The sequence below is a fragment of the Molothrus ater genome, chromosome 20 (genome assembly GCF_012460135.2).
Source record: "Molothrus ater isolate BHLD 08-10-18 breed brown headed cowbird chromosome 20, BPBGC_Mater_1.1, whole genome shotgun sequence".
In the NCBI taxonomy this organism is placed as follows: Eukaryota; Metazoa; Chordata; class Aves; order Passeriformes; family Icteridae; genus Molothrus; species Molothrus ater.
The window spans coordinates 7,793,126-7,819,687 of NC_050497.2; the positions used below are offsets into that span (position 1 = coordinate 7,793,126).

Consider the following 26,562-nt stretch of genomic DNA (forward strand, 5'->3'; position numbering starts at 1 on the left):
ATCTCCCGGCATGCCTCGCTCCCCCTTTCTCTCCCGCCGCCCAAGATGGTGAGTGATGGCGGCGGCGCGGGGGGACCGGGGCCATCCGCCGCCATCTGCGGCCGCCCGCTGTCATCCGCCGCCGCCGATGGGCTATGGTAGCGTTGCGAGGGTGCTCGGCTGGCGGTGGAGGCGGTGGAGCGGCGTTTCGTGCCCGATTTGCTGTGATGGGGGAAGGCCGTGGATGGGCCTGGCAGCCCAGGCCGGGAGCCTGCGGCTGCTGCGGGCTCGGGCATCCCGGCTGGGGCGTGGGGCCGTCCCGGTGGTCAGAAACGCGCCGTGGGGGTATCTCGGCTGCTCTCGGGGAAGAGATCATCACGCTCATTTTAATCCTTTTCCCTCTCGGCGTGGTTTATAAACCTTGTAAACGTAAAGCAAAGGACTTCCTCTTTCTGGGAGAGCATGGGAGGCCGCCATGCTGCTGAAATGCCTGGGAAAACAAATGCATTTCTAGGGTGAGCTGGTAGTTTCCAAGCATGCAAGTTTCGGAGGCAAAAGAAGGCAGAGTATGTTTCTTTCTTGCAGCCGAAAGGAAAGAAGGCCAAGGGCAAGAAGGTGGCACCGGCCCCTGCTGTAGTCAAGAAGCAGGAGGCCAAGAAGGTTGTCAATCCTCTCTTTGAGAAGAGGCCCAAGAATTTTGGCATCGGTGAGTAAGTGGACATTTGGATAGTTGCTCCCATGGCTTTTTTCCTGTTCAGTGAACAGATGCCTAAGTTATAAACATTAAAAACCATTGCAGACTTTGTGCAGTGCTGCTATCATCCAAGGCGCAGATGATGTGAAAGAATATTTGCTATCTGAGTGGTTGTGCTGACACATCACCACCAAGATCACTGATGCTCCTGTGCCTTTCCCGTGCTGCTGCTCTGGATTTGGGGCAGCCCTGAGCTAAAGGCTGTGTTTTTTTAGGACAGGATATCCAGCCCAAGCGTGACCTCACCCGGTTTGTGAAATGGCCACGCTACATTCGGCTGCAGCGCCAGAGGTCCATCCTCTACAAACGCCTCAAGGTGCCTCCTGCCATCAACCAGTTCACCCAGGCCTTGGACCGCCAGACAGGTGAGGATGTGCCCCACGAGGTTCTCTTGGCTTGGGTTGTAAATGGGATGTGCAAAGAAACCAAAAAGAGCCTTAACAAAGCTAAACTGGGCTGTGACTGTGGAAGTGTTTTAGGGAGGCTTTAATAGCAACCAGAGTGGTGTCAAAATAAATTTGCTGGTTTAACTCTTGGATTGCTGCTGTGTACCCTGAAAAGGGATTTAGAGAATACTAAAGCTCTATTTACTGACCCAAACCCTGCATTAAATCTTAACTGTGATTCCATTCTTCCAGCTTGATGTAGACCTACCCAGGGTGGTATGAACAGATTGCTTGAGACATCTGTGGGAGTGCAGGTTTTGGGGGAAAACTGGCACTGTAGGAAGAAGGGATTTAGGCGTCTTCTGTGAATGCAAAAAACTTTGGACCTGTGTAGAATAATTCTTCCTCATAGATGCTCCTTACTTTAAAAGAGCCATGCACCACCTCTAACTGTAATTGCTGTGGGGGTCACAGGCATTTCCTCATCCAGACAGTCAAGGAGCTGTCAGGGCCATCAGATCTGCATGCAAACAGGGGCTCTCAGGGTGCTCTTCTCTTGGACTGTGCAGATGATGATCATTTTTTGCTGTGAAAAAAAATGTGATGCCAACCACCAAGATCGCTGATGCACTGCAGTGTTTTTAAAAAAGAGTGCTTAGATTTTCAGGTCATGCAACTAATTAGTAGGTGTTCTCTTCCAGCCACGCAGCTTCTGAAGCTGGCACACAAATACAGGCCTGAAAATAAGCAAGAGAAGAAGCAGAGGCTGCTGGCTCGTGCTGAGCAGAAAGCTGCAGGAAAGGGAGATGCTCCAACCAAGCGGCCGCCGGTCCTCCGAGCAGGTAACTTTATACCTGAGCTTCTGGAACATGGGAGTGTGGCACTTTGGCAGAGAGAAAACTGATGGAGAGTTGGTTCTTCAGCCAGCCTTGGACAAGCTATGGCAATGATGTTATGAATTTCTTCACCTGAGCTCAAAGTGAAGAGCAAAATAGACGAGCTTTTTAACCCTGAGCTTTAGCAAATTGTCCATGAAATATCTTTGTGCCACTGATGTTTTTGTAAAGGTTTTGTAACTTCCATAGTGATGCTATGCTATGGAATCAGAGTTGGCTTGTAAGAAAGCTCTGAAAATGGACTGAGAGGAATCAAAGCTTATCTAGAATTTGTTTTTCAGGTATCAATACTGTCACAACTCTGGTGGAGAACAAGAAAGCTCAGCTTGTCGTTATTGCCCATGATGTAGACCCCATTGAGGTGAGCATGTTACCAGCTGCCTGTGTAACTGGGGTTAGAAATGGGTTTTAGGACAAATTGCATGAAAGAGAATGCACCAAAAAAAAAATACACTTTTGCCAGAACTGGATGCTTGTGCATGTTTGTAGTTGTCCTGGTTGGACAGTGAGGCTGGGCCCTTGCAATGATGTTTTGAATTTCTTCACCTGAAGCAGCAGTGAAGAGCAAAACGAGCTTTTTAACACTGAGCAATTGGCGCAGCCCAGGCTGACAGGCAGCACAAAGGGATGTTCTCCTTCAGCTGCTCAGCTCTCCTTTCCCTTCCAGCTGGTGGTTTTCCTGCCAGCCCTGTGCCGCAAGATGGGGGTCCCCTACTGCATCATCAAGGGCAAAGCCAGGCTGGGCAGGCTGGTCCACAGGAAGACCTGCACCTCCGTGGCCTTCACCCAGGTTAACCCGTAAGTGTTCTGGGAGCTCGCTTGATTTGTCTTGTGGAGAAAGCAAACTGCCCTAAACAGGCTCTAGCCAGGTGGGTAGCAAACTTGGGTTTGTCTGAAATGGTAAAATATAAATGCCACCTCTGTAGTGTCTGATAAAAATGTCTCTATCGAATCCTGAAGGTGCAGATTATTTTGGTTTACTAAAAAAGGTGGTTAGTCTAAAATCCAAGCAGTGCAGATTGAGTGTTAACCCTTTGTAAGTGATGCTTTTGCTTAACCTGAAAAATTGGGTTGTCAGTAGAGGCTCTCAAATTCTATGGCAAAATACTTATGGAAAATGTTAAATCAAGGCTCTAAAGGAACTAAAACTCTCCTCAACAGGGAGGATAAGGGAGCCCTTGCAAAGCTGGTGGAGGCTGTGAAGACCAACTACAATGACAGATATGATGAGGTAAGATTCTGTGTGCTGCTGGCCTTGTCTTTGTACACTGTTAACATTCCCAGAAGGGAGAAATGGGTCATAGTGACATCAGTTTATACTTGGGTGTGTTACACCTAGGTTTGCTTACAATGTACTCAGATTCTCTACCTGAGGATGGGGTAAAATGAAAGCTGTCACCAGGTTAGAAGTAAACAGCAACCCTAGGGCAAGGATTGTAGAGAGGGCAGCAGCTTTTGCTACCTAAACTCCATATCCCAAATCCAGGATTTATGGGATAGCCGAATCCAACATCCCTCATTGGGAAAGAATTAAAGCTTTTCTCTTTGCTGCCCCAAAATGTAGTGCAATGCTTGAAATGTGCAGGACTTTTAGTTGAGGGAGCTCTTCCCCTTGTGCAGAATTGAGTGCCACAGTGAGGTCTCTAACCTGTTGTTGTCCCTTCCTTGCAGATCCGTCGTCACTGGGGCGGGAATGTCCTGGGTCCAAAGTCAGTGGCTCGCATTGCCAAGCTGGAAAAGGCAAAGGCTAAAGAGCTGGCTACAAAGCTGGGCTGAAGATGAACTGCATTGCACCGTGTTCTCTGTACATAATAAACCCCAGCTGTTTCAGTGGTCTCTGTTCATGGGAGTGTTCTAGGCACAGTGGCATTGCTGTATTTCTGTGCTTTGCATCCAGTGGCAGAATAGTGCTGGGCAGAACCAGCTGCAGGGTTATTGCTGGTTAGAGCTGGTTATTACTTACCTTGGAGTAACTTTACTCTCTCTTGAACACACAGCCCAGCAGCTCAGCTGCACATGGGATTTTGAAGTTGACTGGGCTGGTCTAGTTCTGGCTTTAAGGCTGGCTTGGTTTTGCAAATCTACATTGGAAATATCTTTTGATTTCTCCTTAGGACTGGGTTACAGTATGGGTTACACACAGTGGTACAGCCTTCCACACCTGCAGTGCCCCTTGCAGTGAGGACAGGCTGAGGGGGGAAGAATCAGGAGTTTCCTGAGTGCTGACTTAGTCTGATGGCACTGTGGATGGAGGCTACCAAGGCTCCAGCTGGTCTAGTTGCTTGTTTTTGCCAGCCCTCATCTTGCAAAGCCACAGGCTGCCTTCCCCAGCTAGACCTGAGCGTCCACAGTAACCTCTAATTCATCTTTGCTGCTGTTCCATGTATGATGCATGATGCAAGTCACAAGGCAAAGACCTGAAGGCCTTTATTTATCTGCTGAATCTGCTGTGAGCCATTCCTGACTTTAGGAAGGACTTGCTGCAAATAGGCTGATTGACAAAATCCTCTGGATTTGTCTTAAGGAAAAAAAAAATGGAGTTAGAATGTAGCTTACAACCAACCAGGATAGAAAAATGTATTTTTGTGGTTACTACTGAAGTTCAGTTCTCCCACACTGGTGGGAGCTCAGTTTGCAGGGATTGCTTCAAGTCTGTTTGCAGCTTGATAATTTGTTTGCTCAAACTGCTCTGGAATTCCAGGTTCTTCAGTTATTTAGGACTCATCAGGCTCCTGTCATCCATAAAAGTCTGCTCTTGACTGTAGCACAGAGATGTTTTTTCCTTCCCCTCACAGAGGTACCTTCTGTATAAATTTCTTGTACCACAAGAAGGAAGTTGCAGCACACAAGCCGTACCTGTGAGAGAATCACATGTTGGCAACTTTCCAGGGTGGACTGGGCCTCCCTAAGACAGCTGCAATAACTTGGCACAAACTATTTAGGTTAAAACTGGCCTTCTGTAGCTCAAGAGGAGCCCAGGAAGGTCCCTCAGGCAGGCCCCTTACCAGGTGACAATGTACTGATGTGCTCAGGCTGGTCCCTTACCAGGTGACAATGCACTGATGTGCTGCTCCCTTACCAGGTGACAATGCACTGATGTGCTGCTCCCTTACCAGGTGACAATGTACTGCATGTGCTCGTTCCTCAGGCTCACCCTGGTCTGGCCCCCGATGGGCCCCCCTGGGACTGTGCTTCCTGTGGGGACAACACAGCCAAATTAAATCCTTCCCTGCACAGCGTGGAGCTGCACTGTGTGTAAGAGGGGTAGAAAGTGATCAATCTGGTGCATATGCTGTTCTCACTTGGCCAGTGGGGTTCCCAAGTTCATAGAATCACAGAATAGTTTGGGTTGGAAGGGAAGGGACCTTAAAATTTACCTCATTCTACCCCCTGTCATGGGCAGGGACACGTTCCTCTATCCCAGGTTGCTCCAAGCCCTGTCCAACCTGGCCTGGGACACTTCCAGGGATCCAGGGGCAGCCACAGCTGCTCTGGGCACCCTGTGCAGGGCCCCCCACCCTCACAGGGAAGAATTCCTTCCCAATATCCCATATAACCAGTTGAAGCCGCACCCCTTGTCCTATCTCTGATGCTCCTGACAAAGTCCTTTCCCAGCTCTCTTGTAGGCTCCCTGTCACCTTCAGTAGAGGGCTGGCAGAGCACAGGAAGAGAACTGAGGGGGAAAGGGAGGGAGGGTGATATAAATTGGATGTGGGCTGGGCCCCTCTGTGACTTACTGAAATCTGCATCGATGAAGATGGGCTCAGCACCGGTCACCTTGGCCATGGCCTCCAGGTCCCGGTAGTGCCAGCGGTTTTGTTCGATGTTGTTTTCAGGAACAAAGGGTTTCCTTTTTTCTGTTAACCTCACCACCCCTGTGAGATCAATCTCATCTTCAATCTGAGGAGAAGTGCAGGAAGAAAAAAAGAATGTTTCAAGATTGATTTCATATTCTGACACATTTCCTGTCAGGAAAATGTGGCACTTGAGGGGTCTGAGCATAAATGAAGTGGTTTTTCCCCGCAGTGGGGCAGTGCTGTAACACAGCAGGGAAAAAAGCAGAACAACAGCTCCTTGTTTGTAAAACACATTATTTACTTAACAAAAAGGTGGGAATTAATGGTTTGTTGTCTTTGAAAATTGCAATGACTAATTAAATCATCTCCCATGATGCTGAACATAGCTCCTGCCTTTCTGGATTAGTGAGTGGTGCCTCTGGGTAACCAAAGGGCACAAAGTAACACCCCCCATTCCCTGGATCCCCCTTACCTGTCCCTTCTGCCTGGTCTCTGGTTTCAATTTATTCTTGGGCACAAATCCTCGGTTGACTAAAATCGTGACCCTAGAGTTACATAAAGAAGCACTGCTCAGGAGTGAAAGGGAATTTAATCCTGCTGCTGCCTAGAACTAAAGACCAAAGAAAGAAGCAACCCATGTGTTTGCTGCTACTTTTGCTGTCACCTGAACGCACATTATAAAGGAATTTAAATACAATTTCAAATGGAGCCTCGATGATGTCATAGACTAAGAGATACCTTTTAAGGCAGGGAAATACAGGTTGGATATTAGGAAGAAGTTTTTTACAGAAAGGGTGATAAAGTTCTGGAATGGTCTGCCTGGGGAGGTGGTGGAGTCACCACCCCTGGATGTGTTTAAGAAAAGACTGGATGTGGAGCTGGGTGCCAGGGTTTAGTTGAGGTGTAGGGGCTGGGCTGGATGCGATGATCTTGAGTGATTCTGTGAATTCTGTGAGTGAGAGATACCAACCCAACCACCAGGATTCAGATTTTCCAAGGAGCAGTGAGTGCTCCCGTGGAGCAGGGCCCTCCTGGACTCACCCCAGCTCTGTGCAGTAGAAGGGGGTGATGACGTTGGCTCCGTTCTCCGGGTGGGACGAGATCCTGCCGGCCTCGCGTGCCTCGCGCTCGGGGTCCAGCAGGGAGCGGGGCAGGAGGTACAGCTCCTTGGAGTGGTCAAAACGGCCCCGGACCTGCACGGGTCTGTACTCCAGCTCCTTCAGTTCCATGGGGCTGCACGGAACAGGAGGAAAACAAAATCACAGCTGTGCTAGGTGAGTTCAATCAGGAGATTTTATTGCGGGGTTCTCCTTTTCCCTAATGGTTCACTCTGCATGGAGTCTGTTGGCAAACAGAGGCAGAAGACAAACAGCTCATGGAATATGGCTTAATGTATTTCAACTGTCCCAGAGAATCAAATAGAGATGATCAGGAGCATCCAGGGAGAAGCTGTTTTCCACAATATCTGCAACCCAGGTATCACAGAGCAGGTGGACTCACTGCCCCTGCATCCAGCCAAGGGAAGCGTTTCTTTCCCATCCCACACCATGAAATCCAACAACTGAGCCCTTCTGAGAGTTGTGCCAGGTGACCAAGTGATCCTAAAAATCTCTCTCACATCTGACACAACTGCTCCACATGTCCTGCTGTTGCTCCAAGACTCCCTGTTGCAGTAAAAATTCCTTTGGGACACCACAGACACCCCAGTCCTCTTTCCCCAGTGGGATTAAAAATGCCACGAATTACATCCCACATTCTCTCCTGAACAGAGATTCATCCTTCCCCATGCATTTAGAGTATCCCACAAGAAAGAACTGACATATCCTTTTACTAAAAATAAATAAATTATCAGGATCTCTTTCTAATTTGCTGGCACATCCCAACTGCCATTGCATCCCTTCATTTTCATGCAGGTCAATTCAGCACAAGCTCATTAGTGCACAGTCCATATCTAATATTCCCAGTGCTCTGTAGACAACAAACCATCCCTGTTTCCATACTCTAATGTCAGAGGGATGGGGTCTGCTCTGATTCTTGATGCCAGCTGTGCAATCAAATCTAATTTCCACTTGCGCCGCTGAACCTGGAAATAAACAAACACAAAAGTAACTCCTTAGGGTAGAACAGAGCAATGTGACAACCCCAGCAAGTCTTAAAACCTTGGTCATAATTTTCTCATCAGATCTGGTCTAAATCAGGGTAATTGGAGATATGAAAATAGAGGCTACTGAATTTAATTTGAGAAAATATTTATACTAAAATAAAAGTGTAAAAAAAAAAAGACTTCCTTTAAGGACTTACAAGTGGACACTTGGAAAACAAGAAATGTAAAATAACAGCAACTCTTCAACCTGCCTGTTGTCTGAACGAGATCAAATAGATGGAAAAACTTGACAGTCCTTAAGTGCTCATTTTTTGAAAAAATGAAATATTTATTTGTACCTGCCATGTGCCGAGACCAAACGTGGTGAGAGGGACGAGCAGAAGGCCCCATTTCAGCAAGGCATCCTCTCCAGATTTGCCAGCAGCTGCTGTAGAACTTTGTGGTCTGCAGAACCTCAAACAAACATCTACAGAAAACCAGAATGAGGAACAGGATTCAGAGAAGAGATGCTAAATTCCTGAACGAAATACTACATCTTGGTACTAGGGTGAAACAGGGCAGAAGCCCAGACAAATATTTTCTTACCTTTAGTCTTTTGAACCAGACCAGAAGCTCCCTTAGTTAGAGGACATCCAAAAAATGTTCTTCTGATCAAGCACTGTGATGCCTACACAGAATAAGAAAGATCTTTTGTAATGTTGCTGCTTTATAAACCTTGTATTTAGGTAATATCAGTGATTGATGATTGTGTGAAATATTTTTTTATCCATTGATTTAAGTCTCAAATAAACAACTGCCTGTGCAACACTATGGGTTAGGCTATAATTGAAATGAAATAAGGTAAAATTTCCGTTACAGAGCTGCCTATAGCAGAGCAATGAAGTTCTATCTATGCTATCAGCAAACACACAACAGCTTAATCTATTCTTGACAGAAACAAGGGCCTACAGGGGACAGGATCAGGGAGCTGAAACAGGGGACAGGAAAATGGGACAGGAGGAGGGAATGGGATCAAGGGACTGGATCAGGATGAGGGAACTGGATCAGGAGACTGGATCAAGGGACAGGATGAAGAGACTGGATCAGGGGACAGGATGACTGGACATGATCAGGGGACAGGATCAGGGAACTGAAACAGGGGACAGGATGAGGGGACATGATCAGGAACAGAGAAAGGGACTGGATCAGGGGATAGGATAATGGGACACGATCAGGGGACAGGATGAGGGAACAGGATAATGGGACACGATCAGGGGACAGGATGAGGGGACAGGATCAGCGGCTTACCCGTCCCGGCCCCGCTGCCCCGAGGCTCCCCGGGCCCCGCCGCTCCCTCAGCAGCCTGGGTCCCGCTCGCAGCACCAGCGCGGCCATGGCAGCCCCGGCCCGGCCCGGCCCGGCCCCGCTGCCCCCGCCCTGCCCGCGGCCCGGAACGGGAAACGCGCCCGGGCCCGGCCCCTCGCGATGGCGGCGCCGGGCCCGGGCGGCGGCGCGGCCGTGCCGGAGGTGCCCGAGGCGGAGCGGCTCTTCCTGAGGCAGCACCCGCTGCTCAGCCCCGCGGGGCCGGGCAAGGTGCGGCCGTGTGAGGGCTGTGAGGGCTGGGGGGCACCGTGAGGGTCCTGAGGGGATGGGTCCATGATGGGCACGGCACCGCGTGGTTCCCGATGGGCTCAGCCCCAGCCAGCTCCTGCCCGAGGGGTTTGTCCAGTGCTGGTCTGTCCTGCAGAGCGCTGGTCTGGTCTGTCCTGCCCTCCCCAGCCCGGGAATGGATACGGGAAGGGTGATCAGACACTGGAAGGGGCTCCTCAGGGAGGTGGTGGAGCCCCCATGCCTGGAGAAGTACTGGACGTGGCACTGAGTGCCATGGTGTGGTTGACAAGGTGGGGATCGGTCATAGGTTGGACTCGATGATCTCAGAAGTTCTTTCCAACCGAATGGATTCTGAGATTCAGTGGGATAAACCCCTGGGTTTCTTGACCATTAACGTGTTTTTCAGGTGAGGTGCAGGCTGACAGGACATGAGCTGCCCTGTCGCCTGTCGGAGCTGCAGGCTTACACCAGCGGCAGGAAGTACCAGCGGCTCATAAAGGCAGCCAGAGAGTTCGACTATGGCACGTTTGAGCCCCACATAGTGCCCAGCACGAAGAATTTGTACGTATTCTCCCTCCTGTGTGTTGTGCTTTACACTTTGTTCAATCTCAGACATAAAGTGGTTGGGCTTTACAAAGTTCTTAGGTCTTTATGGATTTGAGGAGACTGGGAAAGGCTTTATAAAGTATTTATCAACTTTGAGCAACTTGCAGTGCTTGTAAGTGAAAATTTCTGAAGTCACAGCACGCTTTAACTCTGTTGCTTGTCCTTTCTGTGTCTCTCAGACACCAGCTGTTCTGCAAACTCACCCTCAGACACATCAACAAGCTTCCAGAGCACGTCCTGCGTCACGTCCAAGGGAAACGCTACCAGAAGGCCCTGAAAATGTGTAAGTAGCTTTTCTGAAGCTGTACCAGGCAGCATTTCTTTCCTGAGCTGTTGAGATTCCAGCCTCTCTCTGAAGTGGGTGGGATGGCTTTGTTTAAATTGACAGCAGTGTGTTACTATGTGTCCTCAGCTAGGAAGGAAGGTCTCAAGATGTAGGGGGCAATTGGCTTCTAGCAAATACCTTGGAACATCCTTCCTTAAGAGGATCAGCTCTGAAACTCCCCCAAGGAGTGATACATGTGTCCAGCACAACCTGTGTTAACATCTTCCCTGGTCCATAGTGTCACTGTAGATGTATATTTCGAGCATGCTGGACTTTGGAGTTGCATTTCCTACAAGCTTGAGCTGGGAATGAGAGGACTCAGGGGCTGGACAGCTGATCAGTGCTGCCTGACCCTCTCTCTTAGATGAGGAATGCCAAAGGGAAGGAGTGGAGTACGTCCCTGCCTGCCTGAGACAGAAGAAGCAGCGGGCACAGCACCCTGATGACCAAACAAATGGGAACAAGCAGGGTCACAGGAAAGAGGAGTTCTGGGAGCCAAAGTCCAGCGAGGAGGATGGAGAGGACACAGACGACAGCATGAGTGACCTGTACCCACGTGAGTGAGAACCTTGGTGTCATCCATGTCCTCAAGGGAGTTGCTTGTTTAATTGTCTCCTGGTTTCTTTACACTGCTGCCTGATGCTGGTGTGCCAGAGGCACCTGACTTCATCCAGCTGGGAGTCCTTGGGTTTTGGAAAAGCTTACCTCCACCAAATAATAAATAATTAATGCTAATAATGAGTTGGATCATGCAAGGTCTGAGGGAAGGGATACAAGATCTTCTGAGATTTGCTGTTTTAGGAGTCTCCACTTTCCATGTTTCTCAGCAAATCCTTGACAGAAGATGGTCAGGCTGTTCTCCTGACATAGATGTGGAGGTGCAAATCCATCTTGTAACACATGGCACCACCTGTGCTGACATTCCCAGAATGGGAACAGAAAGAGCACCAAGGCACATTTCCAAAAACACCAGCATGTTTATTTCCTAAGTATTTCAGTAGTGACACGTGGTGACTGGAAGCAGCTTTAAAGCAAAGTGAGGGGAGGCAGAGCCTGTGTGCACAGGGAACTGATTTTGAGCTGAATCTTTTTTAGCTGCGCTCTTCCAGAAAAAAACCCACCAGCTGCAGAGAGCACAAAGGGCAGCGATGACTTTGTGACAGACAGCGAGGACGATGGCACCAAGCAGAACGGAGAGCACGGGGCAAGGAGGGACAGCAGCAGAGCAGCTGGCAAGAGAGGAAAGGTGGGAGTCATGCAGTGCCTGCAGCAGCAGGGGGTGTGGAGCTGGGATCCCAGCCTGTAGGTGTGCCAGCTATTCCTGTCTGGGAGCCAGCAGAAGGTGCAAAGCTGTTCAGAATAGATTTTTCCCTGTGTGCCAGACAGTGACTTGCATTCTGAGGTGTGAATTCCTGCCATATTTATGGCAATATTTATCCTGGCTGGGGTAGTGAGGGATGTTCTTGACTGTTCAAAGAGCTCATCTAGGGTGGGATCCTGCCCCACACCATTGTAAAAGGAAAGCTGATGTGTGTCCTGTGGGTTCTGTAATTGTTCTTCAAATACACAAAAAAATGTAACTGTTTTGCAGTCACAGAGTCCCTCTAGACCATTTTCCTGCCACTTCTGAGGCACTGCCTTACTATATAAATGTGTCAGAAAGTTAGGGCTGGATAAAGTTAGGATTCATTGCTGCAGGGAGCCTGTCAGTTTGTACCTAATGAAACCATCAGAAAGGGCTGCTGAGCTGCAGGATCCTGGCTCCATGAGCAGACTTGGGCTCATTCTGGCTGTTGAAGGAGATCCCACTCAGTTTCTGTTTAAGCTGTCTCAGGCAAGGCTTGATCTGCACGTTGGAAATAAGCTGATTAACTTTTTTTTTTCCCTACAGAAACAGACAGGCCCTTTAAAGAAGAAATTCAAGAGCCATCATCGAAAACCCAAAAACTTCAAGAAAGCAACCAATGGGAAATAAATTTTATGATAAATACCTGGACTGAAGTCTGTTGTGTAACAATTCCATTGGAGTACAGGATGAAGTGTCTGCTCATTCCAGTTAACTGTTAAAGGTGTGGACGGGAATAATGGGCTGGAATTAAGTGGAATTCCAAGAGCTTCAAGCCAGTCCCACACTGAGGGAAGGATGCCTGCTGCAGTCAAGTCCAGGTAGCAGAGTTTTTTTATAGAAAGCTGGTTTTTCTTAGGCAGGAGAACACAGCAGCTCAGCTCAGTTTTTTAAAGAAAGCTGGTTTTTCTTAGGCAGGAGAGCACAGCAGCTCAGCTCAGTTTTTTACAGAAAGCTGCTTTTTCTTAGGCAGGAAAGCACAGCAGCTCAGCTCAGTTTTTTACAGAAAGCTGCTTTTTCTTAGGCAGGAGAGCACAGCAGCTCAGCTCAGTTTTTTACAGAAAACTGGTTTTTCTTAGGCAGGAAAGCACAGCAGCTCAGCTCAGTTTTTTACAGAAAACTGCTTTTTCTTAGGCAGGAAAGCACAGCAGCTCAGCGGTGGAGCATCACCAGCCACACACGCCAAGTGGATACAAAGATGCCATTGTTTTATTTTGATTGTTTTCAAAAATCAAAACATTTTCAAACACAACTAAGGTACAAAATACAGCATAAAATGAGAATTTATACTTATTTCTTTTTTTTTTTTCCACATAGAAAGCAAAAATATATTCAGAATGAATTCCAGAACACTTTGCAGAGCCAATTGGTAGCTGACATCCTGCTTGTGAGAGCTTCTCAGCCACAGGGAGAGGTCACTGAATTTCTGGGAGATGCACAAGTACAGCAGTGTATGTAGGAAAACCAGAATCTTCTGCATCAGGACTCACAGTTAATAAGTCTGCACATTGTGCTGCCTAGAAGTATCTGATAATGCCCTCCACCTAACTGTGCCCCTGGAATACTGAAGGGGACAGCAACAGTTCCCTTTCTAGGGTCTTTTGTTGGAAAGGGGACTTGATTTTTGCAGAGGAAACTGGTCAATATTTCAGACTAGTCTGTCATCCAGCTCCTTAGTTAGACAGGACACAAGGAAGTTGAGAAAGACAAGGGGCTATGGCAGGAGTAGTTTGTGTCATTTATAAATACTATGAACATCAACAGCAGTTCAGGTATCTGAGAGTGGCTGCCTTGATCAGTCTAGAACCGTTGTAAGACCTGCAGTGGAACAGTGAAAATCTCCTGTGCTGCAGATCTGGGATTGAAAGGACCAGTTTGTTTAGCCAGGAAGAGTCAGGAAGACAAAACACTTTGAGCTGAAGACTTCTCTTGCAAAACTTCCTTGAAAAAAAAGCCATCAGTGACCTGACCTTAATGCTGAATTCCCCTCCCATCAATCTGGAGATGGGGGTTGGACTAATGATCTCCAGAGGTCCCTTCCAACCCTAACTATTCTGGGATAGCAACTGGTTTCCTCCAGCAGCAGCACATCTTGCCCTTACAGAGGCTATTATCCCCTTAGGATGATGAAATCACTGGTTTAACTTTCAACAGTGCTCTTCTATTTTTCATTAGTTCTTTCAGCCCAGTTTTCTCTCTTAAAAAACAACTGTTTAACTGAACTGTCCAGGTGAGTGTCCTTATCAGGAGACCCTGGGGAACAGCTCCCACTGGAGATGTTCAGCTGAATTCCTCCTTGAACAAAGAGCTGAGCATCTTCCTCAGGGGAGGCAACAGAGCAAGGAATCAGTGTAATGGCAGGAAGTTGGTAGGGCTCATGCTGTCTAGAATTCCTCCACAATCTAGTGAAACAGGTTCACACCTAGTTGACTAAGAGAGGGCAAAAAGCCTCCCCTGAGCAGCACTAAGCATGGTCATGGCACAGAGGTTGTGGCACTGAGAAGCCAAACAGGGCCTTCCTCTCCTCACCCTCCCAAGCTCCTCCCAGGGAAGGTTCACCCCTGGCTGTTTCTTCACTGCCCAGGCTTTGCACTCACATTCCTCAGCTATAACCGTTTGCAGAGTTGGGAACAGGGGCCACTTCCACCCTTCCACCCTGCACAGCTCAGGGTGCTCTGAGGTGGCAGAGGAGGAGGGGCTGTCCTGGAGAGCTCAGCAGCCCAGCTCTTCATTCAGCTGGGACTCTCACAGCCAAGAGACTGCCAGAAGTGAATCTAAGAAGCAAAGACTACAGATTAGGAGATTGACTGCTCTCATCTGGCAAGTACTGAGTGCACAGAAGAGGGGAGTTTCTGTAATTCTCAAGACATTTTCACCATTAACCTGCAATTCAAATATGAATTTGGGGTATATATGGATGGAAGCTGGTTAATAGCAGAAAGGAGCTTTTATTATGGAACCTGCAGCACAATTTGGCTCCCTTCTTGGGAATTCAGGAGGGGCAACTTTTGGGGAAAGAATGTAGAATAAAGAATTCTTTTGGCACAGAAATTTCACAGAATCTTATGTTCTGTCTCTTCAGGATTATCTCCCCCACTTCCTTTAAATCTGATTAGCAATACAGGATTCATGATTAACAATACAGGATTTCCCCTTGTTCCCCTCAAGGGCAGAACTGGGACATGTTAGAAAATCCTCACCCTTTTCTTACCCAGAAAGGAATACAACTACTTCCAGGGTTTTCTTTTTTGCCTTCTGTTCAGGAGCAGGAAAGACTCTTCCCTGCTGAACAAAAAGGAATTACAGGCCTCTGAGCAGCAAAATAACAGTGATTTTCTAGGTTTTCTTCGATGCTGCTTTCCACCTTGATAAGCAATGCTATAACCAGCCATGGAACTCCTTAAGCACAGGACAGTTTTGATAAGGGCAAGAAAGGGGATCCACTTTTTTAGTTATAGCTACAACCCAACACCACACTGAATGATCCAGCTGTGTCTGCTCACCTTTCTGCAAATTTTAAGACATTGCTGACATTCCAGACAGCAACTGTTCTACTGCAATTCACTGAAGCATCAGCAAAATGCAGGTTCCTTGGGTTAGTTCCAAATCTAGGAAGTTAGAATAAGCCTAGGCAACATTCCTTGAAGAAACAGGATTTTATCTATTGTATTACTGGTGCCACAGTAAATCAAATTCAAAACATCTGTGCCTTTTATAGGAAGGGGGCATGTACGTGTAAAATGCTGGCAGTTTTTGTTGAATCCATAGAGAATCAGTTCTGGACTTAGTACAGTATGTCCCAAGAAGTGTTGCTATTCCTGTTACCACTCTTTTTTCTTCTCATCCATGGAGACTCCACCAGGACCCAGTGCAACCACAAGGAGGAGCCCTCCAATGACAGACATGGTCTGGAAGAAATCGTATTTGAGGAAGTCGTGCATGGGCTTGTAGGCTGGGACGGTCCAGAAGGCATTGAAGTAGATGTTGATGCCAAAGAGCCAGATGACCAGAGTCAAGGCAGCCAGCTTAGTCTTGAAGCCAATTGCCACCAAGATAATCAGGGCTGTGCCCACAATGTTCTGCAGAATCTGCAAGGAAAAAAAGCCATTAAAAAAGCCATTTACTTACACAGTTCTTAAGTAGATACACTAACATCAAAATAAAATAAAAATATTTTTATTTTTATACACCAGAGCAGAGTTTTTAAATAAATACACCAAAGCAGAGCTTGGATAAGTTCAGTTGTCATGGCACAGGTAACCTAATAATATTTTCTAAAGTATTAATTTTTGTCACAGACAAAAAATTTTATAGACCCATTTATGAAAGGATCCTAGCAAAAGGATTTTTCTCCTGAGAAGCTGAGAGGCCTCAGAAACTAAATATAAACAATAATGATCTGCTGCTGTGGAATGCAACAGGTAGATCTGTGATTGGTCTCATGTGGTTGTTTTTAATTAATGGCCAATCACAGTCCAGCTGTCTTGGACTCTCAGATCAGTCACAAGATTTTATTATCATTCCTTTCTATTCTTTTCAAGCCTGCTGATGAAATCCTTTTTTCTATTCTTTTAGTATAGTTATAATATATAATTTTCTTTTAATATTATATATATCATAAAATAATAAATCAGCCTTCTGAAACATGGAGTCAAGATTCTCATCTCTTCCCTCATCCTGGGACCCCTGCAAACACCACCACAAATTTTAATTAGAGATTTCAATAAGCATTGAGCAGATCCTGCAGCCCACCTGGGCACTGGTGCTACATTCCAGTTGCTCAATTCATACTTTAATGCTGAGATACTTACAGAAAAGAAGTTCATGTCAAAGTGTAGCAGTGTCATGAACATGAGGACGAGCAGCACACGTCCCCCCAGCTGCATGTACTGCTTTGGGGAGCTCTCCCTCATGGTGGGGACACCAGCAAACATGCTCTTCCCCTCCGAGCGGGACTCGGCCAGAAGCAGCAGCAAGCCTCCCCCAAGGGCAAGATTCCTACACAAATGGGGAAAAAGAAAAAAAAAGCAGTTTAGTACAGCTTGCACTGATCTATATCTGTAAAGTCTTATCTGACAATTTCAGTGAGGATCTATGTGAGAGTGAGGAGTGACTTGCTGTGTGCACTGTGGGATGTGTTGGGTCTGTGTCAGGCTTCCCAGCAGCACTGAGCACAGCCAGGATTTGTGGGAACACAGCCTGCCAGGGAAGTCCAGCACCCACCACTCAGGCACAGTTGCTTCAGGGGCTGTTACAACACGAATTTCGTTGTGTTCAAGTTATTCTGTACCTCAGGTTTAGCCATATATGCCAAAATAGTTCAGAGGTTGCTTTGAGAAAACAGAGCAGCAGCACTGCTGAAAAGTTACACATTGACAGGGCTGTAGTAAGCCCAGAGTGCAGCTCCTGTGCTGGCCTCCCCTCAGAGGGGTGCAAAGGCAAGAGCCAGCCATCACTCAGGGCCTGACAGGAAAGCTCAGGTTTATAATCTTGTCTTCTCCTTAGGGAAGGTGTTAAGAGGTTTAAAATCCCAGAAACCGCTCCAGTGACCACATGCTGTAGTTTTCACAGAAAATGGCTTCAATCATGCAGAAACAGAGTTGCTATTTTAGCCATTTAGGAAATAAAAGCAACTCTGATCAAGTGTAGACAGTTGGTTGAGCTCTCAGCCAGGTTAGCAGCAGAAGCACTTGGATCCTAGAGGGTTAGGATTAGTCTTTCCCTTCCTGAGCCTGCTGCCTACTGTTTAACACCCTGAGTTTTTCAGGAGCTATCATTTCTTCTTCAATGTAAATGCATTACTTGTAAAATCTTTCTAGTAAATATTATGTACAAATGTCACTTCCTCTGCCCCCAAGTGTCAGTTTTCATTCTGTTTCCATAAAAACTTCCAGAAGCAGGCATACCTCATCAAGAACTTCAGGTCCCATAGAATGCTGTATGCAATAGTCTAGGCAAAGAATAAAACAGGTTAAAGCACCATATAAATGACACTGAAATTCTGAATTTCTGTTACAACCTCAAGTCTGTATCAGCCACAGCAGAGTTTGATTATAAATACAATATAGTGAGGGAAACAAGGTAATTACATCAGTGTGGTAATGAGTCCATGTAACACAGGGAAGGGAAGGCAGAATTGGATTTGTGCTTTAGGACCCCCCAAAATTCTCTCATTTTGTAGGGGAAGGATGCTACTAGATAGGGTCCTTTGTGATGGGAACACAGCTGAAGGCCAAAGCAACTGCAAGTTCCGCATTTGGCTCATTAACTGACATCCAGGTAAATTGCCAGTTACTTCTGCTAAATTGGTCAAGGTCAAGTATTGAATGAATGTCTTCAAGCTGACTAATTGCAATTACATCTATTGGGCACATCAGGAGAACAGAAGCAGCAAAATAGTTCAATGCCATCAAGGACTGGCACTAAGCCAGGGTGGAGAAAAATTCCAGGCTTGAAAGTTATATTTAAACATGTTGGGAGTACTGGGGCTAAGAGAGATTTGAAAAGTACAGTTTAGAAGGGATGAAGATTTAAGCCTCCTACCTGTAATGCTATAATTCCAAACAGTCCAAAGCAGGCATATTGCACAAAGTTCCTACTCAGCACCAGGATACAGCCACCTGAGGTGGGGAAATTGAACACAGTTACACTTGGAAAAGCTCCTGCAGGAATGTCAACTTGGATTTTCCTTTCTCTTTTGTGAAATAACTGTTAGGGCCATCAAGCTGTATTCCTTTTCCTTAAAAGGATAAAACCCAAAACCTTTCTCAAAACTTCCATCAGAAAGCACCAACAACCTTTGTCACTTGAACATGAGGACTGGCAACTGCATTAAATTAAGGTGACTCTCTACGCAAAATAGTGATGGCAAAAAATCTAAATCAAGACACAAAATAGGAAATTGGCAATCAGGAACAGTAAATCAGGGACACAATATAAACAGAACAGGATTTTTCCTCTCTCCTGAAGGAAAGGCTGTTCTGACAGCCTGAACCCACCCAGCAGTGCATTCCTTCTGGGATTATTTTGATTGCTGGGTTTTGGAAAAATTTCTGACACAAGCACCTCACTCAGGCTTAAATGCACCCTCTCCAAGGTAAGATTTTGCCTTGGATATGAATGCCCATAAAAACAGGAGGCTGAGAAAGCCTCAATATTGCCTTGTTTAAAAGAACAGGAGTATTTAATTTAGAGCACTCTGGGTGTGGCTTACATGGATGCATGTACAAAACTGAAACCAGATTGACCTGATGGATTCTTGGCATCTCTGACTCAGAGGCAGTGTGTCACAAGAAACTCTCTATGACTGCTTCCAGGAAAGGCTGAAGCAAGTCAGTTCAGAGCTCTTTTCATTCAGCCCATGTAGTACTATCATTTCTGAGCTGTCAGGAGCTATCAGGAAATCAGCAAGCCATCCCACATTGCCATGATTAACAGGGCTGCAGCCTGCACCTGAACAGCCCCAGAGCCACTTACTCAGCTGCCCAAAGAGGTTTATGATGACAAAGATGGAGGCCAGGAAGTAGCCACAGTTCCACGTGCCATCGATGTAGTCCCTCTGCTCGCTCCACTGGAACCACATGCGGATGCCATCCTCCAGGAAGGTGCTGATCAGGCACAGCCGGGCCACGTGGGGCAGGTACTGCTTGGTCACCCTCAGGAACTGCAGGGGCACACAGGCCATTAGCAGGGAAAGGGACACTGCAGGGATAACACAGCCCTGCTCTCTGCACACTGAGATCAGCAGTTCTCATGCACTCAGGGTCACCAACATCCAGAGAGAAACTGGGACTTGGATTTAATGAAATGCTTCTTCACACATTGGGAGCAGCAGGGGAAACCTGTTGGCATTCTCCACTGGACTAGGAGTTGGAAAAAAGCACAATCCAGCAGCACATTTCTGTGTCAAAAGGAACTGTGCTTTGATGGAGTTCTGGCTAATGAAGGCTGACCTTGGTTTTAGTTTCTCTATCTCAGGGTTTCATGTTACAGCACAGCTATCAGATAGCCCAGAGCTGAAAGGGCAATCCTGCTCCCACCCCTGTGCTCAGGCACTCAGCACCCTGAACAACCCAGATTCAGGGAGCCAGGCTGAGAGAAGACAAGTTCTGTACAAATTTAAAAAAAAAAAAACCACCTAAATTGTTTGCTAAACTCATTCCCTCCAACAGCTCAGTGCAAACAAAGCACAGGTACTTGAGCAGCAGCTCCACATAACCACTGCAGGGAACTGCACCCTCTGTCCTTTAAGCAGGTTTTTACTTCTCTTCAAAGGAGCATCTTCTGCAGAAAGGAAATAGGTTTATAGTGACAGTTCAGTGCAGTGGTTAAAAGGAAATGATATCATCATGCAACAGATGCTGAGCTATAGTTTTTGGGAATGGAGGATGGCACCCTTCATCTTGCAGGCTCCTGGATGAGTTTGCTCTGCAATTACAACAATTAAAGGAACAAATACAAAACTGCCAGAGTCTAGAGGGTCATGTTCTATAGGGCTGTGGGGTGCACAGGAAAGCTTATTGCCTCTGGGTTAGAACAAGTGTCTAATTGTCAACCCATTTTCTAGGCAGCACTGGTTATTACTTAATTGAGACTTCCAGCAGGAAGGAGACAAAAGCCACTTCTGACAGTTTATTCCTGCCAGCAGCAATCAGTCAATACTAAAAGCTATGCAAATGACAAGCCTAGCTCACTGTGCAATTACAGATTATCACAAGAAAAAAAAAATCAGCAAACATCCTTAATGGTCAATTAAATAGTTAATATTGGAACAAACTGCACTGTTGTACTACCTGTATCCAGAGTCTAAGGGTCGAAATTCACCTTAATCAAGTGCATTTAAGTGCAGCTGTACTCTGCCTCCTGAAGGCTGCCACTTCAGGCTTTTTTAAGCCATGTCAACAGTTGGATGAATGAGTCAGAAGAGAATTTCTGATCTTTGTCACTCACTGAATGAGACACACATCTTGGTTTACAGCTTTCCTCCCTCCTGGGTTTCACTGTGAGGTCGAGGAAACTTGCTGAGGAATACTAAGAATAAAGTTCTTACAAACCAGAAGTCGTTTGTAAGATACAGAACAAAAAACTTTGGTCTAGAAAGAAATGAAAGAAGACAAGTGCTGGGGATTTGTAAGGAAAGGATAAAAACAGTGATGTGGAAAGGCTGAAAAAAGCAGCAAATAGAGAACATCTTCCTCCAGGCCTCATCTTTGCTGTTTTGAAGTGGAGTTGAACTCATTTCCCCCTTCCACAGAACCATGAAGAGCACAGGTGAAGGATCCAAGAAGACATTTAACATTTACCTGTTCTCTTGGCACACACAGAGGGAATTTAACACTGGCCATTAAACACGAGTGCACACATCCAATGGGCTCCAGACAAGTCAGAAAAGCTGCAGCCCATGGCTGCTCCAGTGCTAAGCAACCTCAGAGCACACACAGCAGCCCTGGGCACCCACAGCTCCTGGAGCTGCACTCAAATTGAAACCCCTGCACACAGCAAACTCAAATAAGCTTCAGAAACAGCCTGTGGGGAAAGAAAGCCAAGCCAAAAGAGCCAGGAGATCCAGAGGGAAAGGAAGAGAACAACTACACCACAACTATAGGAAGAGAATCTTAACAGGCATCAAATGATCTCACAATTAGAGGATCTGGGTGTAAATCACTCGAGTAATTTTTAACTAAAGGTGGAATAAATGACAAGAAACAGGAGAGCTCCAGCAGTGGGACTCAATGAATAGCACCCTGGGTTTGGCCCTGCACAGCAGCAGCACTGTGTGGCTCCAAAGCTGCACCCTGAGTCCACTTCCTTTAAGATTCACACAGATAAAGCGGCACACATGGGAAAATTGCAGTTTGATATGTACAGCTAAGAAATGGGACCTGAAACACACCCTGCACTGAGCACAACACACCCAAATCCAAATCCACTGTTGGAGGTGGTAGCATTAACTCACAACATTAAAAAACTGCAGGGCTTTTTCTGCTCTGGGCTTTGCATCAACTGCTCTCCACATGTCCTGTCTCCTTGGAAGAAGTGAAACATCATGAGGAAAGACAAGAAAATGCTAAATAAAACTATTTTAAAGAAGAACAGCTGGTTCTGTGCTGGCAGCCAAGGCACTGACATATGCCAGAGGGGCTTTGTGTTGCCACTTCCCCCTCTAATGGGATTAGGAAGGCAAAGATAGATTTAAATGCTCCTTTAAGTTTAACAACCAAAGATGTACAAGAAGATCCAGGGATCCCTTAATCGAAGCTCTGCTCAACCCCCCCTTTTTCGAAAGGGGGACTGAAATTTTCAAACCCATAAAGGCCTGACCAAAAGAGAGGCAAAAGTGATTCATTTGGTCCCAACCTCCAACAGTTTCAAATTTGCTGAAAGTCCCCTCTGTTTTGATAAAAGTGTATAAACCATGGTACAATTACAGGTATTTCAAGTCCAATAAATGGACATGAGTTGGGAATTTTTGCAGGTATATTCTGTCCAGGCACAAAGGTTTTTCCTGTGTATTCTTGGATCAGTGAAGTTCTGATTATGGTGAGGAACAGCACACTGCTCATCTAGACAGAAACCCTCCTGAGCTGCACAGCATTATTGGTCTACAGCTTCTGGTAAGGCATATCCCAAATATCTTGAACACTTTTAAGGGATTGCTTTTTTCTGGGAGAACAAATTCCTCCAGCAGCCTGGGACACCACTGACCATTCCTGGAAAAGGATGCTCAATTCACAGAGAAAAACAAAATCACTTTCTTTCACCAGCTTTGATACATTCACTCCAAGAGATCCCACCCCAAAATCATAGGGACAGCAAACCCATCACATTCATTAGCCCAGAGCCTACAAATACTGTAAAAAACTGGGAACAGGCTTTCCCATTTATTTCCAAAGGCAGGAAGAGGGCTCTGACCCACTATTGCCAGCAATATTAATTAGGTTTTTAATTGCAGGAAGATTTCTCAATGCTCTTCCCTTCTGAAGTGTGCTTTGTACCAATTCCCTTTTCCAAAAGGCTATTTATTAATGAGACCTTTAAAATGGTACTTTTAGTAATTTATTGCATTTTACTATCATTCTTAATGGGAAAATTTTTCCTCAGCCTAACCAGAACAGGCTACTTGGCTTATAATGATAAACAATCAGTGCATTGCCATGACAAAGTTCTAGAGAATATTTCCAAATTCAGTTTTTTTAATCTAACTGACAAAGTTCAGACTAACAATGAAATGTTCTCTTCTCCCTTCCATTTTCTGCAAAATAGGATATTGAGGACAAGAAATAATGGGCTCAAATTGAAATGTAAACTGGAAATTAGGGAGAAATTCCTCCAAGGGAGGGTGGGCAGGCCCTGGCACAGGGTGCCCAGAGCAGCTGTGGCTGCCCCTGGATCCCTGGACAGGGCTTGGAGCAACCTGGGAGAGTGGAAGCTCCATGGCAAGGGGCAGAACAAGAAGGGCTTTAAGGTCCCTTCCAACCCAAATGGTTCTGCGATTCTATATCAGAATTATCTGGACAAGATAGATCAGCATTTATCTTGGAAAATGAAATGAACTCCCCCAGTCTGGCTCTCCCTGCAGCCCTCTCACTGCTGTGCAATGACTCAATAGTCTCCTTGCATTTTTGTTCAGGAATCTTTTTTTTTTTTGAACAGCAGAAATACCAAGCACCCACATTCCTAAGGATTTATTCCTACAGATTATTACAGACACTAGGAAAGTTGCCTGAGATCTGCTCCCTCTTAGGAAGGGATTACAAAGGAGAGACAATCCTAAACACTCTCTGCAGGCCCCAGACACAGCTATTTTCAGTACTTGGTGGCTCCACTGAAAGGGTTGCCAAGTAATATTTTAACAAAATCACTAAAAATCAGCTTAATTTCTGAGTATGTAAATTACTGAGTTAGTAGCACTGGGCTGGTGTTAGTGTCCCCTCACTGCAATTCCTTACAGCTCAGAGCAGCCTTTTACCAGCAATCTCACCCCCAGTACTGCCTCACTCGACCTGAACATGGAGATAACTGAACCAAGTGGAAAAAAAAAATCCTCAAATTTTTCTCCTGCCAGTTCAGCTTCCCAGTTCAATGACACAAGTGCTGGTGAGAGAGAAAAGGGGAATGTAGCCTTGGGAGAAGTAGGACAAGCCCTTTCACTGACAACTGGCTGTCTGGCAAGCTTAGCTGCCTGGGAGCCAGTGCACAGTTCACCTCTGGATTAACAGCCACTTACCACTGCTGAGCATCTTGGCATCTAGGGCATAATTTGTTAATTCAAAGGGAAATTCCAGTATCTCAGAAAAGCTAAGCTTTACTGTTTGAATTTAAGGAACAGATTATTCTTGCTTTTGTAAGAGACATTCAGGATTTGCTGATAAGCCATGGAATTAACTCTAACAATTCTCCCACACGGGTTTTATGCTACAGAAATTAAGACTCATTATGTGTTGAGCACTAGTACAGAGAGTGGAAAAAGCAAGAACATCAGTGAGAATGCATTCAGCTCCCAGAACAGCCATTGTCCAGCCTCTACCAGGGGAGTTTCAACACAACTTCAGTCCAAACATTCCAAGTACTTTTTTAATCCAAGATGAACTAACAGCTCCTGTAATGCCAAGTGTTAACTTCACAATATATACCAAAGGTTAGTGTTTAGCAAGTCACTCCTACACTGGTGTGACACTGAGCTTTAGCAGCACAGACAGCACTGAAAGGTTCTGATTGAGCTACCAGGCAGAATTATCAGAGGAGTTATTACTCAGAACACCATAAAAATTATTTTGCAATCTGCTAGTAAGAGGAGCAAAACTCTAAATTCTGCAGCTTAAGGCAAGACTCATCTTTAAACAGGATGTGGCCAAGCACAAATGAATTTATGCTATTTAAAACTCACTTCAGGAGGAGGCAAACTACATTTAAGCTGGACAGAAGAGCTTTCAGTAGAGTGAAAAAAGGGGTGTTGAGGACATCTAGAAATAACCCCAGAGGAATAAATAGAGAGGTGTTATAAAAAGGTCAGGACAAGCATTGCAAATTTTGGCAAGAAATGTGAACACTGCAGTGATGGTTTACTTTCTTCTCTAAAAGGAGCAAGAGGACAAGATAAACAGAGAATGACCAAGATAATCTAGATATCCCTTAAACTGAATATTGCACACACTACAAAAAGCTTTAATCTAAAACACTAAATCGAGTTTTCCTTCTTCCATCTGGGGGTGGGGAGGAAGTGCAGAACAGGTTTTCCCAGTGAAATCAGTGAAAGACAGAGGCAGCACAGCCCCCTCAGAGCTGTGACATGTTATTGTGCACCACACAACTCACACTAAATCACAGTGGTTGTAGAACCAGGCAGAATCAGATTTTCCAGCCAATTTGCTGAATATGATTACTTGCTGCTTCTCATTGTCGATTAGATGAATCACCATGACTGTGAAGATCTTTGCAACACCATCCCCAGCAGAGCAACTACTTACACTCAAAATAATCCTGTTGTCAGACATTGTAAGAGATCACAAACTTCTATTTAACAGAGAAATCACTCGGGCCTCCACTGAAATAAACGTAAGAAGGTTTACAAGACAACATCAGCTTGTTTGCTTTCCTTTTGCCCCAGTCCTGAGCACAGCACCACGGTGCTGACCAACCTTTTCCAGTTTGGGCTTCCAGAAATACATCAGGGTTTCACAAAATCACAGAATGGTTTGGTTTGGAAAGACCCTAAAGCTCATTTTGTTCCAAACTCCGGCCATGAGCAGTGACACCTTCCACTAGCCCAGGTTGATCCAAGCCCTGTCCAGCGTGGCCTTGAACTCTGCCAGGGATCCAGGGGCAGCCACAGCTTCTCTGGGCAGCCTGTGCAGGGCCTCCCTACCCTCACAGGGAGGAATTTCTCCCTAACATCCCATCTAACCCTGCCTGCTTGGATAACCCGGGCACTCTCCCACCCCTGCCAGCTCACACCGGTCCCCCACACCCCTCTGTGCCCTCTCCACCGGCCGGGACGGCTCCTGCTGCCCTTCCATTTAATCCCTCCCGAGAGAAGCGCTGTCCCCAAGGAGAACTCGCTGTCCGAGAGGCTCGGGCGCTCCCCCGAGGGCAGGGGCGGCCGCTGGGCCTGCGGCGGTGGGAGCCGGGCCCGGGGCGCCCTCGGAGACAACTTACAGGAAAGATGGAAAACAGAAACAAGTAGTGAGAAGGCAAAGTAGACCGGCTACAAGTCGAAAGAGAAGAAACTCAGGCTGGCTATTGGGAAGGAATTCTCCTCTACGAGGCCCTGGCACAGAGAAGCCGTGGCTGCCCCTGGATCCCTGGCAGTGCCCAAGGCCAGGCTGGACCGTGCTTGGAGCAGCCTGGGCCAGTGGAACGTGTCCCTGCTATGGCAGGGCTTGAACGGGACGACCTTTAGGATCCCTTCCAGCCCAAACCCCTCCATAGCTCTATAATTCCATAAACCCACCGCCCCGCCGCAGCGCGGCCCCAAGGCGGCAGCGACCCCGCCGCCATCCCGGCCTGCCTCAGCCGGGCCCCTCAGCGTGGCCCCGCCGCACAAAGGCCGCCGGGCGGGCGCGGGGAAGGCAGGCGGGCACGCACCTGGTCGGCGAAGTCCTCGGCGGTGTTCATAATGTCGTTGTGGCCCATGGCGGGGCCCGGGCTGGCTCGGGGCGGGCGGGGCGGTGGCGGGGCCGGGCCGCGCTCGGTGCAGGCGCTGCCACGTCGGACGGGCCGGGCCTTGAAGGCGCCGCCGCGCCGGCGCGCGGGGGGCGGGGCCTCCCCGCCGGGACACGCCC

The 26,562-nt window shown here is 46.8% G+C and overlaps 4 protein-coding genes and 4 non-coding genes across 8 annotated transcripts; 6 read left to right on the top strand and 2 right to left on the bottom strand.

Moving 5' to 3' along the window:
• The first annotated feature begins 3 nt into the window (after positions 1-3).
• On the top strand, positions 4-3,845 carry RPL7A (ribosomal protein L7a). The gene is made up of 8 exons (XM_036393802.2): positions 4-48; positions 565-685; positions 949-1,098; positions 1,821-1,961; positions 2,297-2,376; positions 2,683-2,813; positions 3,177-3,246; positions 3,687-3,845. The coding sequence occupies exons 1-8, from the start codon at positions 46-48 to the stop codon at positions 3,789-3,791; spliced, it is 801 nt and encodes a 266-aa protein (XP_036249695.1). The 5' UTR covers positions 4-45; the 3' UTR covers positions 3,792-3,845.
• Positions 808-880, top strand: LOC118693599 (small nucleolar RNA SNORD24). Its single transcript, XR_004981281.1, has one exon. It is a non-coding gene; the product is annotated as a small nucleolar RNA SNORD24 (small nucleolar RNA).
• On the top strand, positions 1,684-1,749 carry LOC118693600 (small nucleolar RNA SNORD24). The gene has a single exon (XR_004981282.1). It is a non-coding gene; the product is annotated as a small nucleolar RNA SNORD24 (small nucleolar RNA).
• Positions 2,061-2,138, top strand: LOC118693598 (small nucleolar RNA SNORD36). The gene has a single exon (XR_004981280.1). It is a non-coding gene; the product is annotated as a small nucleolar RNA SNORD36 (small nucleolar RNA).
• On the top strand, positions 2,535-2,608 carry LOC118693597 (small nucleolar RNA SNORD36). The gene has a single exon (XR_004981279.1). It is a non-coding gene; the product is annotated as a small nucleolar RNA SNORD36 (small nucleolar RNA).
• Positions 3,846-4,417: 572 nt separating the features above from the next.
• On the bottom strand, positions 4,418-9,290 carry LOC118693322 (surfeit locus protein 1). The gene is made up of 9 exons (XM_036393800.1): positions 9,204-9,290; positions 8,502-8,583; positions 8,255-8,382; positions 7,813-7,895; positions 6,854-7,045; positions 6,285-6,357; positions 5,753-5,915; positions 5,129-5,210; positions 4,418-4,871 (listed from the first exon to the last, which is right to left on the bottom strand). The coding sequence occupies exons 1-9, from the start codon at positions 9,288-9,290 to the stop codon at positions 4,805-4,807; spliced, it is 957 nt and encodes a 318-aa protein (XP_036249693.1). The 3' UTR covers positions 4,418-4,804.
• Positions 9,291-9,370: 80 nt separating this feature from the next.
• SURF2 (surfeit 2) lies at positions 9,371-12,433 on the top strand. The gene is made up of 6 exons (XM_036393812.1): positions 9,371-9,488; positions 9,913-10,067; positions 10,292-10,395; positions 10,802-10,997; positions 11,533-11,683; positions 12,329-12,433. Exons 1-6 carry the CDS (start codon positions 9,381-9,383, stop codon positions 12,410-12,412), a joined length of 798 nt encoding a protein of 265 aa, XP_036249705.1. The 5' UTR covers positions 9,371-9,380; the 3' UTR covers positions 12,413-12,433.
• Positions 12,434-12,969: 536 nt separating this feature from the next.
• SURF4 (surfeit 4) lies at positions 12,970-26,492 on the bottom strand. The gene is made up of 6 exons (XM_036393801.1): positions 26,366-26,492; positions 19,259-19,445; positions 18,326-18,402; positions 17,689-17,732; positions 16,594-16,780; positions 12,970-15,870 (listed from the first exon to the last, which is right to left on the bottom strand). Exons 1-6 carry the CDS (start codon positions 26,411-26,413, stop codon positions 15,604-15,606), a joined length of 810 nt encoding a protein of 269 aa, XP_036249694.1. The 5' UTR covers positions 26,414-26,492; the 3' UTR covers positions 12,970-15,603.
• Positions 26,493-26,562: the final 70 nt, after the last annotated feature.